This window comes from Triticum aestivum, chromosome 7D (assembly GCF_018294505.1).
Source record: "Triticum aestivum cultivar Chinese Spring chromosome 7D, IWGSC CS RefSeq v2.1, whole genome shotgun sequence".
NCBI classification, from domain to species: Eukaryota; Viridiplantae; Streptophyta; class Magnoliopsida; order Poales; family Poaceae; genus Triticum; species Triticum aestivum.
The window spans coordinates 497,250,126-497,270,173 of record NC_057814.1 but is presented as its reverse complement, the minus strand read 5'-3'; the positions used below and the strand labels follow the sequence as shown (position 1 = coordinate 497,270,173).

At 42.5% G+C, this 20,048-nt stretch overlaps 1 protein-coding gene across 1 annotated transcript; it reads left to right on the top strand.

Annotated features, from left to right (window-relative positions):
• The first annotated feature begins 13,026 nt into the window (after positions 1 to 13,026).
• On the top strand, positions 13,027 to 15,982 carry LOC123169536 (CASP-like protein 1E1). The gene is made up of 2 exons (XM_044587406.1): positions 13,027 to 13,439; positions 15,202 to 15,982. The coding sequence occupies exons 1-2, from the start codon at positions 13,165 to 13,167 to the stop codon at positions 15,530 to 15,532; spliced, it is 606 nt and encodes a 201-aa protein (XP_044443341.1). The 5' UTR covers positions 13,027 to 13,164; the 3' UTR covers positions 15,533 to 15,982.
• The last annotated feature ends 4,066 nt before the right edge of the window (positions 15,983 to 20,048 follow it).

Here is a 20,048-nt window from a genome sequence, read left to right as displayed (position 1 = left end):
GGGTAACACCTCGCGTCTCTCGTCCCACTCAACCCCTCTCAAGCTACCACATAGATGTTGGCCTCACGACTAAGTCCTCACACTAGGACATCTGCCGTGACGACTCTACGACAGTAACGGTAAATAAAGCGCAGCAAGGTAGCCTAATCTTTTTTGTAGCAAATGACAGGCCAAAACGGTCTCTTATAATAAGCAAAGCGTTCTTGAGGGCACACGGGAATTTCATCTAGTCACTTTCATCATGTTGGTTTGAGTTGTGTTCGCTACTTTGATTATTTGATATGTGGGTGGACCGGTGCTTGGGTGTTGTTCTTACTTGAACTAGCCTCCCACTTATGATTAAACCCCTCGCAAGCATCCGCAACTACGAGCAAAGTATTAAGATAAAATCTAAGCATAGCATTAAACATATGGATCCAAATGTGTCCATTACGAAATAGCGCATAAACTAGGGTTTAAGCTTCTGTCACTCTAGCAAACTATCATCTAATAACTACTCCACAATGCATTCATTGTGCCCAAAGATGGTGAAGTTGAAGGAAATATGCCCTAGAGGCAATAATAAAGTTATTATTTATTTCCTTATATCATGATAAATGTTTATTATTCATGCTAGAATTGTATTAACCGGAAACATAATACATGTGTGAATACATAGACAAACAGAGTGTCACTAGTATGCCTCTACTTGACTAGCTCGTTGATCAAAGATGGTTAAGTTTCCTAGCCATTGACATGGGTTGTCATTTGATTAACGAGATCACATCATTAGGAGAATGATGTGATTGACTTGACCCATTCCGTTAGCTTAGCACTCGATCGTTTAGTATGTTGCTATTGCTTTCTTCATGACTTATACATGTTCCTATGACTATGAGATTATGCAACTCCCGTTTACCGGAGGAACACTTTGTGTGCTACCAAACGTCACAACGTAACTGGGTGATTATAAAGGTGCTCTACAGGTGCTTCCAAAGGTACTTGTTGGGTTGGCGTATTTCGAGATTAGGATTTGTCACTCCGATTGTCGGAGAGGTATCTCTGGGCCCACTCAGTAATACACATCACTATAAGCCTTGCAAGCATTGTAACTAATGAGTTAGTTGCGGGATGATGTATTACGGAACGAGTAAAGAGACTTGCCGGTAACGAGATTGAATTAGGTATCGAGATACCGACGATCGAATCTCGGGCAAGTAACATACCGATGACAAAGGAACAACGTATGTTGTTATGCGGTCTGACCGATAAAGATCTTCGTAGAATATGTGGGAGCCAATATGAGCATCCAGGTTCCGCTATTGGTTATTGACCGGAGAGGTGTCTCAGTCATGTCTACATAGTTCTCGAACCCGTAGGGTCCGCACGCTTAACGTTACGATGACGGTTATATTATGAGTTTATGTGTTTTAATGTACCGAAGGAGTTCGAAGTCCCGGATGAGATCGGGGACATGACGAGGAGTCTCGAAATGGCCGAGACGTAAAGATCGATATATTGGACGACTATATTCGGACTTCGGAAAGGTTCCGAGTGATTCGGGTATTTTTCGGAGTACCGGAGAGTTACGGGAATTCGTATTGGGCCTTAATGGGCCATACGGGAAAGGAGAGAAAGGCCCCAAAGGGGGCCGTACCCCTCCCCATGGACTAGTCCGAATTGGACTAGGGAGGGGGCGCCCCCTTCCTTCTTTCTCCTTCTCCCTTCCCTTCTCCTATTCCAACAAGGAAAGGAGGAGTCCTACTCCCGGTGGGAGTAGGACTCCCCCCTTGGCGCGCCCTCCTCCTTGGCCGGCGGCCTTCCCCTTGCTCCTTTATATACGGGGGCAGGGGGCACCCCATAGACACAATAATTGATCATTGATCTCTTAGCCGTGTGCAGTGCCCCCCTCCACCATATTACACCTCCGTAATATCGTAGCGGTGCTTAGGCGAAGCCCTGCGTCGGTAGAACATCATCATCGTCACCACGCCGTCGTGCTGACGAAACTCTCCCTCAACACTCGGCTGGATCGGAGTTCAAGGGACGTCATCGAGCTGAACGTGTGCTGAACTCGGAGGTGCCGTGCGTTCGGTACTTGATCGGTCGGATCGTGAAGACGTACGACTACATCAACCGCGTTGTGTTAACGCTTCCGCTTTCGGTCTACGAGGGTACGTGGACAATACTCTCCCCTCTCATTGCTATGCATCACCATGATCTTGCGTGTGCGTAGGAATTTTTTTGAAATTACTACGTTCCCCAACAGAAGTGTCATGTAGTCGACGTTTACATAACACCACTAAGGGAATCACAACATACATATCATCAAAATATCAAACACATACCAAATTCACATGATTACTTGCAACGTGACTTCTCCCGTGAGCTCAAGAACTAAGGTAACTACTCACAAATGATATTCATGCTCAAGATCAGGGGGGTATAAATAGCATAATGGACCTGAACATATAATCTCCCACCAAATAAACCATATAGTAATCAACTACAAGATGTAATCAACACTACTAGTCACCCACACGTACGAATCTGAGGTTCCGGTACAAAGATTGAACACAAGAGATGAACTAGGGTTTGAGATGAGATGGCGCTGTCGAAGATGTTGATAGATATTGGCCTCCCAAAGATGAGAGTGTTGGTTCAGCGGTATTGTGAGATGAAGCGGCCCGGACCGACATTACGTGTACGCTTACGCGAGACAGGTTTCACCGTTGCGAGCACTCGATGCTTAAAGGTGACTGGCGGGTGTCTGTCTCTCTCACTTTAGTTGAACCGAGTGTGGCTACGCCCGGTCCTTGCGAAGGTTAAAACAGCACCAACTTGACAAACTATCATTGTGGTTTTGATGCGTAGGTAAGAACGGTTCTTGCTAAGCCCGTAGCAGCCACGTAAAACTTGCAACAACAAAGTAGAGGACGTCTAACTTGTTTTTGCAGGGCATGTTGTGATGTGATATGGTCAAGACATGATGCTATATTTTATTGTATGAGATGATCATGTTTTGTAACCGAGTTATCGGCAACTGGCAGGAGCCATATGGTTGTCGCTTTATTGTATGAAATGCAATCGCCATGTAATTCTTTTACTTTATCACTAAGCGGTAGCGATAGTCGTAAAAGCAATAGTTGGCGAGACGACAACGATGCTACGATGGAGATCAAGGTGTCGCGCCGGTGACGATGGTGATCATGACGGTGCTTCAGAGATGGAGATCACAAGCACAAGATGATGATGGCCATATCATATCACTTATATTGATTGCATGTGATGTTTATCTTTTATGCATCTTATCTTGCTTTGATTGACGGTAGCATTATAAGATGATCTCTCACTAAAATTTCAAGATAAAAGTGTTCTCCCTGAGTATGCACCGTTGCGAAAGTTCTTCGTGCTGAGACACCACGTGATGATCGGGTGTGATAGGCTCTACGTTCAAATACAATGGGTGCAAAACAGTTGCACACGCGGAATACTCAGGTTAAACTTGACGAGCCTAGCATATGCAGATATAGCCTCGGAACACGGAGACCGAAAGGTCGAGCGTGAATCATATAGTAGATATGATCAACATAGTGATGTTCACCATTGAAACTACTCCATCTCACGTGATGATCGGACATGGTTTAGTTGATATGGATCACGTGATCACTTAGAGGATTAGAGGGATGTCTATCTAAGTGGGTGTTCTTAAGTAATATGATTAATTGAACTTCAATTTATCATGAACTTAGTCCTGATAGTATTTTTGCAAATTATGTTGTAGATCAATAGCTCGCGTTGTTGCTTCCCTGTGTTTATTTTGATATGTTCCTAGAGAAAATTATGTTGAAAGATGTTAGTAGCAAAGATGCGGATTGGATCCGTGATATGAGGATTATCCTCATTGCTGCACAGAAGAATTATGTCCTTGATGCACCGCTAGGTGACATACCTATTGCAGGAGCAGATGCAGACGTTATGAACGTTTGGCTAGCTCAATATGATGACTACTTGATAGTTTAGTGCACCATGCTTAACGGCTTAGAATCAGGATTTCAAAGACGTTTTGAACGTCATGGACCATATGAGATGTTCCAGGAGTTGAAGTTAATATTTCAAGCAAATACCCGAGTTGAGAGATATGAAGTCTCCAACAAGTTCTATAGCTAAAAGATGGAGGAGAATAGCTCAAGCAGTGAGCATGTGCTCAGATTGTCTGGGTACTACAATCGCTTGAGTCAAGTGGGAGTTAATCTTCCAGATAAAATAGTGATTGACAGAATTCTCTAGTCACCAAGTTAGTAGAACTTCGTGATGAACTATAGTATGTAAGGGATGACGAAAGTAATTCCCGAGCTCTTCGCGATGCTGAAATCGACGAAGGTAGAAATCAAGAAAGAGCATCAAGTGTTGATGGTTAACAAGACCACTAGTTTCAAGAAAAGGGCAAAGGTATAGAAGGGGAAATTCAAGAAGAACGGCAAGCAAGTTGCTACTCAAGTGAAGAAGCCCAAGTCTGTACCTAAGCCTGAGACTAGGTGCTTCTACTGCAAAGGGACTGGTCACTGGAAGCGGAACTGCCCCAAGTATTTGGTGGATAAGAAGATGGCAAAGTGAACAAAGGTATATTGGATATACATGTTATTGATGTGTACTTACTAGTGTTTAGAGCAACCCCTCGGCATTTGATACTGGTTCAGTTGCTAAGAGTAGCAACTCGAAACGGGAGTTGCAGAATAAACAGAGACTAGTAAAAGGTGAGGTGACGATGTGTGTTGGAAGTAGTTCCAAGATTGATATGATCATCATCGCACACTCCCTATACTTTCGGGATTAGTGTTGAAACTAAATAAGTGTTATTTGGTATTTGCGTTGAGCATGAATATGATTTGATCATGTTTGTTGCAATACGGTTATTCATTTAAATTAGAGAATAATTGTTGTTCTGTTTACATGAATAAAACCTTCTATGGTCATACACCCAATAAAATGGTTTGTTGGATCTCGATCGTAGTGATACACATATTCATAATAATGAAGCCAAAAGATGCAAAGTTAATAATGATAGTGCAACTTATTTGTGGCACTGCCGTTTAGGTCATATTGGTATAAAGCGCATGAAGAAACTCCATACTGATGGGATTTTGGAATCACTTGATGCTTGCGAACCGTGCCTCATGGGCAAGATGACTAAAACGCGGTTCTCCGAAACTATGGAGAGAGCAACAGATTTGTTGGAAATCATACATACAGATGTATGTGGTCCGATGAATATTGAGGATCGTAGCAGGTATCATTATTTTCTGACCTTCACAGATGATTTGAGCAGATATGGGTACATCTACTTAATGAAACAAAAGTCTGAAACATTTGAAAAGTTCATATAATTTCAGAGTGAAGTGGAAAATCATCGTAACAAGAAAATAAAGTTTCTACGATCTGATCGTGGAGAAGAGTATTTGAGTTACGAGTTTGGCCTTCAGTTAAAACAATGTGAAATAGTTTCACTACTCACGCCACCTGGAACACCACAGTGTAATGGTGTGTCCGAACATCGTAACCGTACTTTACTAGATATGGTGCGATCTATGATGTTTCTTACCAATCTACCACTATCGTTTTGGGGTTATGCATTAGAGACAGCTGCATTCACGTTAAAAAGAGCACCATCTAAATCCGTTGAGATGACACCTTATGAACTGTGGTTTGGCAAGAAACCAAAGTTGTCGTTTCTTAAAGTTTGGGGTTGCGATGCTTATAAGAAAAAGTTACATCCTGATAAGCTCAAAACCCAAACCGGAGAAATGTGTCTTCATAGGATACCAAAGGAGACAGTTGGGTACACCTTCTATCACAGATCCGAAGGCAAGACATTTGTTGCTAAGAATGGATCCTTTCTAGAGAAGGAGTTTCTCTCGAATGAAGTGAGTGGGAGGAAAGTAGAACTTGATGAGGTAACTGTACCTGCTCCCTTATTGGAAAGTAGTTCATCACAGAAATCTGTTCCTGTGACTACTATACCAATTAGTGAGGAAGCTAATGATGATGATCATGTAACTTCAGATCAAGTTACTACCGAACCTCGTAGGTAAACCAGAGAGAGATCCGCACCAGAGTGGTATGGTAATCCTGTTCTGGAGGTTATGTTACTAGACCATGACGAACCTACGAACTATGAGGAAGCGATGATGAGCCCAGATTCCGCGAAATGGCTTGAGGCCATGAAATCTGAGATGAGATCCATATATGAGAACCAAGTATGGACTTTGATTGACTTGCCCAATGATCGGCAAGCCATTGAGATTAAATGGATCTTCAAGAGGAAGACAGACAGTGAAAGTAGTGTTACTGTCTACAAAGCTATAATTGTCGCAAAAAGGTTTTCGACAAGTTCAAGGTGTTGACTACGATGAGAGTTTCTCACTCGTATATATGCTTAAGTCTGTCAGAATCATGTTAGCAATTGCCGCATTTTATGAAATATGGCAAATGGATAAACAAAACTGCATTCCTTAATGGATTTATTAAAGAAGAGTTGTATATGATGCAACCAGGAGGTTTTGTCAATCCTAAAAGTGCTAACAAAATATGCAAGCTCCAGCGATCCATCTATGGACTGGTGCAAGCATCTCGGAGTTGGAATATACGCTTTGATAAGTTGATCAAAGGATATAGTTTTATACAGACTTGCGGTGAAGCCTGTATTTACAAGAAAGTGAGTGGGAGCACTACCACATTTCTGATAAGTATATGTGAATGACATATTGTTGATCAAAAATAATGTAGAATTATTCTGCAAAGCATAAAGGAGTGTTTGAAAAGAGTTTTTCAAAGAAAGACCTCGGTGAAGCTGCTTACATATTGAGCATCAAGATCTATAGAGATAGATCAAGACGCTTGATAAGTTTTTTCAATGAGCACATACCTTAACAAGATTTTGAAGTGGTTCAAAATAGAACAGTCAAAGAAAGAGTTTCTTGCCTGTGTTACAAGGTGTGAAATTGAGTAAGACTCAAAGCCCGACCACGGCAGAAGATAGAAAAAGAATGAAAGTCATTCCCTATGCCTCGGCCATAGGTTCTATAAAGTATGCCATGTTGTGTACCAGATCTATTGTATACCCTACACTGATTTTGGCAAGGGAGTACAATAGTGATCTAGGAGTAGATCACTGGACAGCGGTCAAAATTATCCTTAGTGGAATAAGGATATGTTTCTCGATTATGGAGGTGACAAAAGGTTCGTCGTAAAGGGTACGTCGATGCAAGTTTTGACACTAATCTAGATGACTCTAAGTCTCGGTCTAGATACATATTGAAAGTGGGAGCAATTAGCTAGAGTAGCTCCGTGCAGAGCATTGTAGAGATAGAAATTTGCAAAATACTTACGGATCTGAATGTGACAGGCCCGTTGACTAAAATTATCTCACAATCAAAACATGATCACACCTTAGTACTCTTTGGGTTTTAATCACATAGCGATGTGAACTAGATTATTGACTCTAGTAAACCCTTTGGGTGTTGGTCACATGACAATGTGAACTATGGGTGTTAATCACATGGTGATGTGAATTATTGATGTTAAATCACATGGCGATGTGAACTAGATTATTGACTCTAGTGCAAGTGGGATACTGAAGGAAATATGCCCTAGAGGCAATAATAAAGTTATTATTTATTTCCTTATATCATGATAAATGTTTATTATTCATGCTAGAATTGTATTAACCGGAAACATAATACATGTGTGAATACATAGACAAACAGAGTGTCACTAGTATGCCTCTACTTGACTAGCTCGTTGATCAAAGATGGTTAAGTTCCCTAGCCATTGACATGGGTTGTCATTTGATTAACGAGATCACATCATTAGAAGAATGATGTGATTGACTTGAACCATTCCGTTAGCTTAGCACTCGATCGTTTAGTATGTTGCTATTGCTTTCTTCATGACTTATACATGTTCCTATGACTATGAGATTATGCAACTCCCGTTTATCGGAGGAACACTTTGTGTGCTACCAAACATCACAACGTAACTGGGTGATTATAAAGGTGCTCTACAGGTGCTTCCAAAGGTACTTGTTGGGTTGGCGTACTTCGAGATTAGGATTTGTCACTCCGATTGTCGGAGAGGTATCTCTGGGCCCACTCAGTAATACACATCACTATAAGCCTTGCAAGCATTGTAACTAATGAGTTAGTTGCGGGATGATGTATTACGGAACGAGTAAAGAGACTTGCCAGTAACGAGATTGAACTAGGTATCGAGATACCGACGATCGAATCTCGGGCAAGTAACATACCGCTGACAAAGGGAACAACGTATGTTGTTATGCGGTCTGACCGATAAAGATCTTCGTAGAATATGTGGGAGCCAATATGAGCATCCAGGTTCCGCTATTGGTTATTGACCGGAGAGGTGTCTCAGTCATGTCTACATAGTTCTCGAACCCGTAGGGTCCGCACGCTTAACGTTACGATGACGGTTATATTATGAGTTTATGTGTTTTGATGTACCTAAGGAGTTCGGAGTCCCGGATGAGATCGGGGACATGACGAGGAGTCTCGAAATGGCCGAGACGTAAAGATCGATATATTGGACGACTATATTCGGACTTCGGAAAGGTTCCGAGTGATTCGGGTATTTTTCGGAGTACCGGAGAGTTACGGGAATTCGTATTGGGCCTTAATGAGAAAGGCCCCAAAGGGTGGCCGCACCCCTCCCCATGGACTAGTCCGAATTGGACTAGGGAGGGGGGGCGCCCCCTTCCTTCTTTCTCCTTCTCCCTTCCCTTCTCCTATTCCAACAAGGAAAGGAGGAGTCCTACTCCCACCTTGGGGCGCCCTCCTCCTTGGCCGGCGGCCTTCCCCTTGCTCCTTTATATACGGGGGCAGGGGGCACCCCATAGACACAACAATTGATCATTGATCTCTTAGCCGTGTGCGGTGGCCCCCTCCACCATATTACACCTCGATAATATCGTAGCGGTGCTTAGGCGAAGCCCTGCTTCGGTAGAACATCATCATCGTCACCACGCCGTCGTGCTGACGAAACTCTCCCTCAACACCGGCTGGATCGGAGTTCGAGGGACGTCATCGAGCTGAACGTGTGCTGAACTCGGAGGTGCCGTGTGTTCATACTTGATCGGTCGGATCGTGAAGACGTACGACTACATCAACCGCGTTGTGTTAACGCTTCCGCTTTCGGTCTACGAGGGTACGTGGACAACACTCCCCCCTCTCGTTGCTATGCATCACCATGATCTTGCGTGTGCGTAGGAATTTTTTTGAAATTACTACGTTCCCCAACAGAAGTGTCATGTAGTCGACGTTTACATAACACCACTAAGGGAATCACAACATACATATCATCAAAATATCAAACACATACCAAATTCACATGATTACTTGCAACGTGACTTCTCCCGTGAGCTCAAGAACAAAGGTAACTACTCACAAATGATATTCATGCTCAAGATCAGGGGGTATAAATAGCATAATGGACCTGAACATATAATCTTCCACCAAATAAACCATATAGTAATCAACTACAAGATGTAATCAACACTACTAGTCACCCACACGTACCAATCTGAGGTTCCGGTACAAAGATTGAACACAAGAGATGAACTAGGGTTTGAGATGAGATGGCGCTGTCGAAGATGTTGATAGATATTGGCCTCCCAAAGATGAGAGTGTTGTTTGTGATGATGATGGTTTCGATTTCCCCCTCCGGGAGGAAAGTCCCCCTGACGGAATCGCTCCGCCGGAGGGCAAAAGTGCTCCTGCCCAAGTTCCGCCTCGAGACGGCGACGCTCCATCCCGAAAGTCCTCTCCTTATTTTTCCTAGGTCAAAAGACCTCATATACCGGAATATGGGTACCGGAGGTGGGCTGGGCTGCCCACCACCCACCAGGGCGCGCTTGGGGGCCCCGGTGCACCCTGGCGTCTTGTGGGCACCAAGCAGCCCCCCTCTGGTATTTATTTGCTACAATATTTATTATATATTCCAAAATAATTCTTCGTAAAATTTCAGCTCATTTGGAGATGTGCAGAATAGGTATCTCTGATGTAGCTTTTTCAGGTCCAGAATTCCAGCTACCGGTATTCTCCCTCTTTGTGTAAACCTTGCATATTATGAGAGAAAAGGCATTAGAATTACTCCATAAAGCATTATTATGCATAAAAACATTATAAATAACAGTAGGAAAACATGATGCAAAATGGACGTATCATGATCTACTATGCAAATTGATTTCTTGTTTGTTTTGATTGTGTGATCTGCAAAACGGTTATGAAGAGAAAAGTGCCAACCAAACACCATAACAATCAATTCAATTTTTAAGCATGTTGTTTCAAGCTCTCTACCTACTGATAATGTAAATGAAGCTAGAATTGCATGATAATTTACAGTAAAAGGGAATTACCTAGGAATTGAGTTATGTTCTGAGTAATTATTAATATTTCTAGATTGTATTGGAAATTGTTGAGGCAAATATAAACTAATGCAATTATAACTATGTTTTAGTTACGCCGAACGGATACATTTGTTCTATGCACTGGGCAAAAATTTTTAAGTTGGCTTGGCCCCCCTATACCCAAATCCTGGCTCCGACCCTGGGTGCACTTGCAACTAGGATAAAAATAAACTACGGGTCGAGTTGGGAGTCAAGGATGGACTTACAACTAGGACAACTACACAAAACTACTATAACATTTACAAGTCGTGGATGAACTTGCAACTAGGACAATAACAAACTACGAGCCCAGTTGCGAGTCGAGCTTGGACTTGCAACTGGGATGAAAACTAAAACACATGCCAAGTTCTGATTCGATGGTGGACATGCTACTGGGACAACTACGAGCTCATTCGTGAGTCGGGTGGACTTGCAACTGGGACAACTATGAAACTATGACCCCAATTGCGAGTCAAGTGTCGACTTACAACTGGGATGAAACAAATTATGGGCCCAGTTGTGAGTAAAGGGTGGACTTGCAACCGAGATGAAAACAAAACACATGCTTCAGTTGCGATTCAAGGGTGAGCTTGCAACCAAGATGAACAAACTGTAGACCTAGTTGCGAGTTGAGGGTGTGCTTGTAACTGGGCCACTACACAAAACTACGATACGAGTTGCGAGTCAAGGGTGGACTTCGAGCTAGGGCAACTACAAACATGAACCCAATTACGAGTCAAGGGTCGACTTGCAACTGAGATGAAACAAACTATGAGCCCAGTTGTGAGTCAAGGGTGGACCTGCAACCGGGATGAAAAACAGAATACATGTCAAGTTACGAGAGTCAAGGTTGAGCTTGAAACTGGCATGAAACAAACTACGGGCCTAGTAACGAGTCGTGTGTATACTTGTAACTAGGACAACTACACAAAATTACAATACAAGTTGCAAGTTGAGGGTGGACTTGCAATTAGGACAACTACACAAAACCATGATACGAGTCGCGAGTCATGAGTAGACTTGCAACTAAGACAACTACAAACGCGAGCCAAGTTGCAAGTCAAGGATGGACTTGCAGCCGGGATGAAAAAACATAGGCCCAGCTCCGAGTCAAGGATGAGCTTGCAACTAGAATGAAACAAACCATGAGCCCAAATTTGAGTCAAGAATTTAGTTGTAATTGGGACAACTATAAAAAGTAACAAATAAAATAAAATAAAAGGCTTATACAAAACTAACAAATTAAAGAAAAAGAAAACATAATAGGCACAATGAAAAACTTAACCGCAACTCAACGAGAGAAAGTTAGAGAGCAAGGAGTCATGTTACTCTATACAAAAACTAAACCACACCCACAACATAGAGTGAAAAAAGCTGTAGTGTGCACAAAGTGAAAACTGACACAACCCCGACAACAAACACGATCCGCGAAATGCCCCCAATGTGCGAGACACATAACCAGCCAACAACAAAGCAAGCCATGAAATGGGTCGACGACACGGATTAAAACATTCGATGAAAAATTCAGCAACAAAAAGATCATAAGTTTGAAAATTTTGATGAGACATTGCTAAATCTTATCCCGATGAGTCACAACCCATGTGAAAGAGAGACCCATATACTCACACCAGCGCAACATGGGAGGCAACGAGAAAAAGGGCCACCAGAGTGATGAGAAAACCGACCCGACAATAAATAACACCAGCACAACACAAGGCACATGCATGTGAACAAAACAAATTTACATGAAACAAAAATGTTTGATCGTGTGGTGAACTATTTAGGTGTGACATAGCTAAAATTAATCTAGAAAAGTATTAGCAAATCAGAAAATAGAAAAATAAAAATAAAGATATTTAAAATAAAAGTAAAAAAACCAAACAAAAATCATGATGTAGAAAAAATAAAAAATAAAAAAAGAAATGAAAAAACTGAAGAAAAAATAGAAAAACGAAAAAAATCATTTGGATGTGTATGTGCTACTGACCCATTTGATGTATATTCACCATCCATAGATTTTTTTTTTAAGAAACAAACAATGTAAGCATGTAGCTTAGGAAACAGCACATCCCCTCGTTAGAAAAGAAAAATACACCCAGTCCATCCAGAAGCTGAACAACTCGAAGGCCAACAATCAGGAAAACGAAAAAGTAGGATATTGAGCACCGGATGACGCAAATCCTAAAGCCCGGCAAACAGAAAAACAAAAACGAAAAGCCCAGCAAGCACACGTTGAAACAGGTACACATGCAACACACATGAATCTTGACAAATAAATCATGTGGTAGACAACTTAGAGTTCATGTAGATGTTAATTAGCAAATCTCAAAGCAAAAGCACAAATCCTGGTGCTTGAATCCACTGGCTAGAAATTCAGATGTGAGGTATTATATTGCATCTAGATGTGAAATAGCAATACTGTTTGAATTAACCGAGACTTGAGACAATTTGAGCTGACTCCATTTATTGGGCGGCAAAAATTCCAGTCGACCTCAGTTCGTTACCCGTTAAGACGGTGAGCGGTAGCCATGCTCCTCGCGGTGACCCCAACCTACTTCCAAGTTCCAACCATAAGTACCGATCCCCGATCCCCGTCCAACGCATCCTTGCATAGAGCCAACCACACCTTCTTAACGTGGTAGCGAGTCAGTGACGCACGCTCTCCGTGCCACACCGCGACCGCACCGCTCTGCCCGCTCAGCTACCCAAGAGACCGGCGTCCGGCAATGGAGTCGCGGGGGAAGCCCGGGTTCAGCGGCGCGGGCAGCCTATCCGGCAGCCGGAGGAGCTACATGGGAGCGGCGGCGGCGGCGCCCAGCAAGCCGGCGGTGGACGGGTGCGGCGTGGCGCTGCGCGTGTTCATCCTGGCGGCGACGCTGGTCGCCGCCGTGGTGATGGGCCTGGACCGGCAGACGAGCACCGTGCAGGTCACCATCGCCGACACGCTGCCGCCGCTGCAGGTCCCCGTCACGGCCAAGTGGTCCTACTCCTCCGCCTTCGTGTAAGCGCTCGCTCCCGTACCTGATTCTTTCCTCTTCCTGGCCACCAGCACTACGATTAATTACACACCACTCGACACCATCGTTCTCCATTGAACAGCTCTTCTGGATTTGTTTCTTCCCTGTGGGATTTCTTTCCGCTTCTTTTAATCTGTTTTGTTCGGCGGATATCGATCGATCGTTCATGATGCAAGTACGTCTGCAGCAGTAGTACGTATACACATTGTATCTATCTGACACAAAGATACAAGATCGATGCCGCGTACGTTTGCGAAATGGGCCAGCCAAGCACATGCAGCCAGCCAATTAAATATTGTCATTTTCATTAATTAGGAAAGCTTGCTGCACTGGAGTATACTGTACTGGCATTATTGTAGTCCAGTCAAGGCCAACAAATGAGTACGTACATGCCGTTTCTGGCGAAAGCACCTCTGTAGCTAGCAGCGTTTGCCGTTCCAGACACAGCAAATTTCCGTTTCATCAGTTAGGCAAAATGCCGTTTCACCATCTCCTCCTTATTTCCGTGCGAATTCTCCGGGTGAGAGGGATCGACGGTCCGCAAGAAATGCAGTGTCGTGCGTGTCCGTCCCGCTGATTCCTACCGCTCACTGCTCGATCGAACCTTTAGTTTCCACGTGCAAACAAGACATTCTCTTTCTCCTACCTAGAAAGAACCTTTGCAGTGCACCATAGACAAGGATGCCGCAACAAACCAGAATAACTATGAACTAATTAACGGGTAACCAGACCAATTCGCTCGAGGCCTCAGGGCCGATGGCTTTTGTGCCCATCAAGAACGCGGTGCAAGTAATGGGCACGTCGATCTTTCTATTGGTGGTTAGGAAGAAACTGCAAAATGATTTCCGCTTTGTCCACGTCCAGAAACGCATGAATCTTCAGGGGGCCGCGTACGTGGCTGGCTGCCTGGCCCGACCGATCGGCCGATCCGCGCGGCATTATTGCGGAAAGAGATGGATGGATAATCGGATGGGTGCATGCATTAAGTCCCAGCTCATCCGTCAATTCCGCGGTGGGGCAGACGTTGATCATCCTGATGGATGTGCTCCGGCCCAAAGCTAGCAGCCGCCAAGCGATTTGGCCTTTTACAAAAGGCGGGATATATGTGGGATACGGATGGAGATTTCCGAAAGGATTGTCCAGATCATGCTTGTCGAGATCGATTCTTTTCGGCCAGAGACGTGTCCGCTTGTTTCGCATATAGGTCAGAGTTCATGAAAATGAAACAGCGACAGTGTACATATGTAGTGTTTTTCTTTTGTCGATAACAGGATTGCTTAATAGTCTAGGTTGACCTGGCTTAATTAGTAGGTTAGTACTCATGGATTAATTCCGGGAAGTTCATCTTTCTTTGCTGCTAATTATTAGAGATGTTGTTCGTACACATTGTGTGCAACTAATTTGAGGGAAACAGACATAGCTATTAAGGGCCACTACAAAGGAATTTAAGCACGAAAATGATGTTGGTCCATGATACAGTACACACACTCAACATCAGGAGCAGCTAGACGTCCGGACCGGACAACGCACATTCAATACGTGTCATCACCTGCACCGCTCTACGCCCAGGGTGTACGTCGTAGCGTTCCAACTGTATGCACGGCGCTAACACTTGGGTAGCGACATTCGATATATTCTTCTTAAACTTTGCAATAATATTGTTACTGTGATGACCCATTGATCCAATGTTAACTACTCTCCGTCCAATAATATAAGAACTAACTAGCAAACACTATGTACGTGCAGGTACTTCGTGGTGGCGAACGCGATGGCGTGCGTCTACTCGGCGGTGGCGCTGGCGGCGTGCCGCAGCCGGAGCGCGGTGGCGCCGCTGATGGTCGGCGACCTGGTGGTGCAGGCGCTCCTGTTCTCGGCGGTGGGCGCGGCGGCGGAGTTCGGCATCCTGGGTGAGCGCGGCAACTCCCACGTGCGGTGGGGCAAGGTGTGCCACGTCTACAGCAGCTTCTGCGAGCGCGCCATGGCGGCCGTCATCGTCTCCCTCGTCGCCGCCTTCGCCAACCTCGTCCACCTCATGTTCGCCATCCTAGACGTCCACAAAAACTCCTCCTACTACTAGCTCAGCTCAGCTGCTGCTGCTGACCCATCATGCACGCGTCGGAGATGTCCGATCGATGCATGCAGATGGTATACCTGATTTCTGTGTGAACTAACGGTCTCGGTCTTAGGCGCGTTGGCTTGATTTAATGGCGCGCATTGTTGTGTCGATGCATTTTGGCACTGTAATGTTAGCTATGGATACAAATATATGGAGGATTTTACTTGGTATGATCTACTTCATCCGTTTCTAAATATAAGTTTTTTTAGAGATTTTAATAAGAACTACATACGAATGTATATATATAGACATGTTTTAGAATGTACATCCACTCATTTTGCTCTATATGTAGTCCCAATTGAAATCTCTAAAAAGACTTATATTTATGAACGGAGGGAGTAATATCTACGGTGATTTCGCATGAACTAATATGCATGTATTGATAACTTTTTGAGCTGATTTAGTTCATTGTACCTGTGGTGTGAGAATGGCACTTTTGTTGCGCCCATCCATTTCTCCAATAGGATGACGGGTATTTATGTAAATATATGTTGACATGTTTCGTAGTTGATTTTCATAACTAATCTTGAACCTGACCTCCACATCACAATCTAAGGATATTTGGGCCACCCGATTTCTTCCCCAACTCAACGAAAACTCATCTGTAAAGTTTCGTCTTGCAGTTTCGCACGACTTTTGTACCTCGAGCCTGCCCTTCTTTTCTTCCTTCAGCACCCCTACTCACAGGTGAGGTAAGTTTGCCACGTGAATAAGAGGTAAGATTAATCATCTGTGCGCATGCAACCAAATAGCATCATGTTGCATCTGGGGAGCAATTGCTTGTTACTAAACAACCATGCGTGTGTGTTTTCTCAGCCAGGCTAGGGAGAATGCAAGAGACCAAACGAGTTCCACACCATGATTTTTCCTGTATCCACTTAGCCAGGCCTAACACAACCAGCTACCCCAAACGCAAAAGACGTGGAGGCTACCAAACGCCTCCTTATTGCGAGAGGGCTGGAAAGTGATTCAGTTTACTGCTTTAAAATTGTTGCTCTGATCACAAGTTCACAAGTACTCTTCTTGTAATTAACAAGATTGGGGACCGACTATGTGAAGTTGTATGGTTTTTATTTTTGGGTCAGTCGATTTCCCGAACTGACTGATAGAAAGCATGCCCAATGAAAAATCAACTGACAACAAACTTGTTCCAGTCGGTTTCCTCAACCAGCCTAAGTCGACCATTTGAACACAAACTACAAGAAGCCTACGACAGTTCTCAGGCTGAGGCAACTACGAAGCACAATACAAAACCCATTAACCTGATAACCGAAAGAAGAAAAAAAGGCCAATCACCTGAAATCCTAATAGTTGTGGTGGTGTCACCTACTCAATTTAAAGAATAAATGAATGAAAAATGAAAATAAAGGAAAACAAAAAATTTCTCACAAACAATGAATTTGTGACATTAGTATTACCCTTCAAGAAGAAATAAAATATAAAATAAACTAAAACAAATAATGACAAAATATGCATCAACTTACACATTTGTTTTTGCTTTAATTAAAATATACAAACTACACGTATAATGGTGATTTAAAAAAAAATCTTGTAAGAAGGAATGAACTTATCGGCATTGATATTACCATTTAAGCAAAGATAATTAAAAAATTAAAAGAGAATGAAATTTTTTGCACACAATTTACACAGAAAATATGTTTTTTATAATATGCCAAGAATAAGCATATAATAGTGGAATATCCGCAAAAAGGAGATTTTCTAAGAAGGAATGAATTAGTAGCATTGGTATTATGCTTTAGAACAAATAAAATGAAACAAAAAGTAAAATAAAATCAAAAAGATTTCCAAGTTAGAATGAAATAGTGGCATTGGTATTACACGTACACTCACCCAATAAAATTTCTAAGTTAGAATGAACCGCAGAGGAACAAATATGGGTTTAAAAAAACTTATAGACAAGTTTGCACTGAAATTACACTTTTTGTAATATACAAATAATAAGCATATAATAGTACAATTTCCGCACTCTAGTATAAGGTACACACATATTCTATTGTACTAATGTGCATACATGTACACTCACCCAATATCACGAAATACCCATAAAGAAAAGATAAAAAAGCAAAAGAAAGAAAAATAGGCAACAGGTAATAGACTTCAAGCCCAATACAAAAGAGAAAAGGAAGTTCATGAAACTTAAAATGAAAAAGGAAAATAAAAAATAAAAACAAAAGTCAAAACATAGAAAAAAACATCCATAAAAAAGTTGGAAGTTCTAGAAGCTTCCCATGCCAGGTTGGAAAATCCCCATGTGGCAAAATCAAGAAAGGAAACCACGGTTTATCCAGCCGCAAATTACATAACGCCGGAAAAAAAAAACGTTCGCCCCCAACTAGCCCGCAACCCACAGTGCATTGCGTATAAGCGAGCGCTCGCATAAGGCAATGCATAGCATTTGTGGCTCTGAACCGCTGATTAAATTGCAGCTTGGGCCTCGATTTGTTCACTATTGCCTGCTTTCAGGTATGTTCAATAGGTGGTGTTTGGGCGCATATCCTATTTATCATGTGGGTCCGAGAGTAGTCACCAAACACTCACCCATCGCTTGCAGATGGCCCGACCCATATTCAATTTTTCATGTGCTTTTCGTCCCATGGGTTTTGGGAAGGTTCTAGAACCTTCCTTGAATCGGTTTTTCTTTTTCTATGTTTTCTTTCATTTGATTTTTTGGTTTTCATTTTCTTTTTATTTTATGATTAAGTTTTTCAAATCCGGGAATAATTTTCAGTAATCACATTTTTTTTAAATCATGAACAGTTTTTTAATTTCAGGATTTTTTAAAAAAAAATTCTATATTTTTGAATTCCGGGAATTTTTTTGAATTTTTCATTTTTTTTAAATGAGAAAAAGATCCAAATCTAAAATGCAAAGGTCATGAATATTTTTTGAATATATGAACATTTCTCAAAGAAATTTTTTAATTTGTGCACATTTCTTGAAACTTGGGAACAACTTTCAAAATTCCCAAACATTTTTTGAACTCGTGACCAGGCAGTAAAATCGGTTGTTCACAAATATGAAAAATCGGTGGGTGGCCCATATGAGAGCGGTCGGGAGAGGAGGGGTGCGTTTGCTCGCTATGTATGAACCCGCGCGGTAAATAGGATCCTTGACTCACGCGTGTGTAGTTCTCGCGAATCCTATTTCCATGCATAGACTCCCGAGCGCCCAAATCGTATTTGGCACTTAAGACGACAAATAGAGCGCAAATCGTACGAGGCGCACATCCCCCACTCGTTTGCTAGTCCAGGTGGGTCATCACCCCGTTATCTCCCCTCCACTGGTTTGGGTACCTTCTAGAAGGTTTCCACGGTTTTCTGGTATGCATTTTCGGGAGTTCTTTCGTGTTTTTATATGGTTTCTGTCTTTTTTTTATTCATTTTAAATTGTATTTTCATTTTTCTTTTTGTTTTATTTTTTTGTTACTTATTTATTTTTGATACCAAAATTTTCTTGAACTTTTTTGGAAAATTACGAATGATTTTCAAATTTTTGATTTTTTTTATAAATTCATGAACTATTTTCCAATTTGCAATTTTTTTCAATTTATAATTATTTTTTGAATACACAATATTTTTATTTTGTGGACGTTTTAAAATTCGAGAATTTTTTCAAAAGAAATTTTATCTTTTATCAAATTTGTGATCTTTTTTATTTTCATGAATGATTTCAATTTTGTGAACTTATTTCAGATTCTAAACAAAAATCAGTTTTCTCAACTATTTCCAAATTTGTGAACTTCTTTTCAAATTTATGAACTATATTCAAGTCAACGGTGAAGAGGCTCGCCATGAACGGTGGCAGCGGGTCAAGGAGTTAGGGCTAGTTTGGATCGAGTCCTCAACATTGTGCCTGGAGGAAAGTGCTGCCTGAATCGAGCCTGGGGTGGTGGACCTTTTTTGACTGGCCAGGCAAGCCTGGGTATGTGTGTTTGGTTTCATCCGTGGATGGCCGTTTTTGTCATTTAGTGATTAAAGAAATTTTAAATGATGGACCATACTGCACATGACTCATTATAGTGCCAGGCAGCTGGCCAGGCAAAAGAAACATGACGCCTAGGTCAGGCTAATTACGTGCCTGGGCCAAAATTGTTTTCTTTCTTTTATTTTTTTAACATGGACGAGGCTAATGCCAGTGGATGAACTCCCAGGCCAGGCAAGCATTCTAGTTTTCAGGACACTATCCAAGCAAACACCAGGCATGGTCCAGGGAGAGCCCAGGCCAGGCGTGAAGCACCTAGGTCATCAACCAAACTAGCCCTTAGTGGCACACTCGCTCATCCGCTCGTGGTTAGTTGGGCGGCCCACGCACTTGCTCGCGTGAGCGCTAGTTGGCCTACTGGTGCCAAAAGCACCGTATAGGATGTCTCGCCCGAGAACGCACCCCTTTCCGCTATTGGGCTTGGTTCCTTCTTTTTTTGTTTCCTTCGACTCGCCCGATTTTTTTCTATGTCAGT

Excerpts from the sequence above, each read along its gene's own strand:
- LOC123169536 (XM_044587406.1), top strand. The coding sequence starts at position 13,165 with ATGGAGTCGCGGGGGAAGCCCGGGTTCAGCGGCGCGGGCAGCCTATCC. Across the intron at positions 13,440-15,201 it reads TCCTACTCCTCCGCCTTCGT|GTACTTCGTGGTGGCGAACG; the intron begins GTAAGCGCTCGC and ends ATGTACGTGCAG.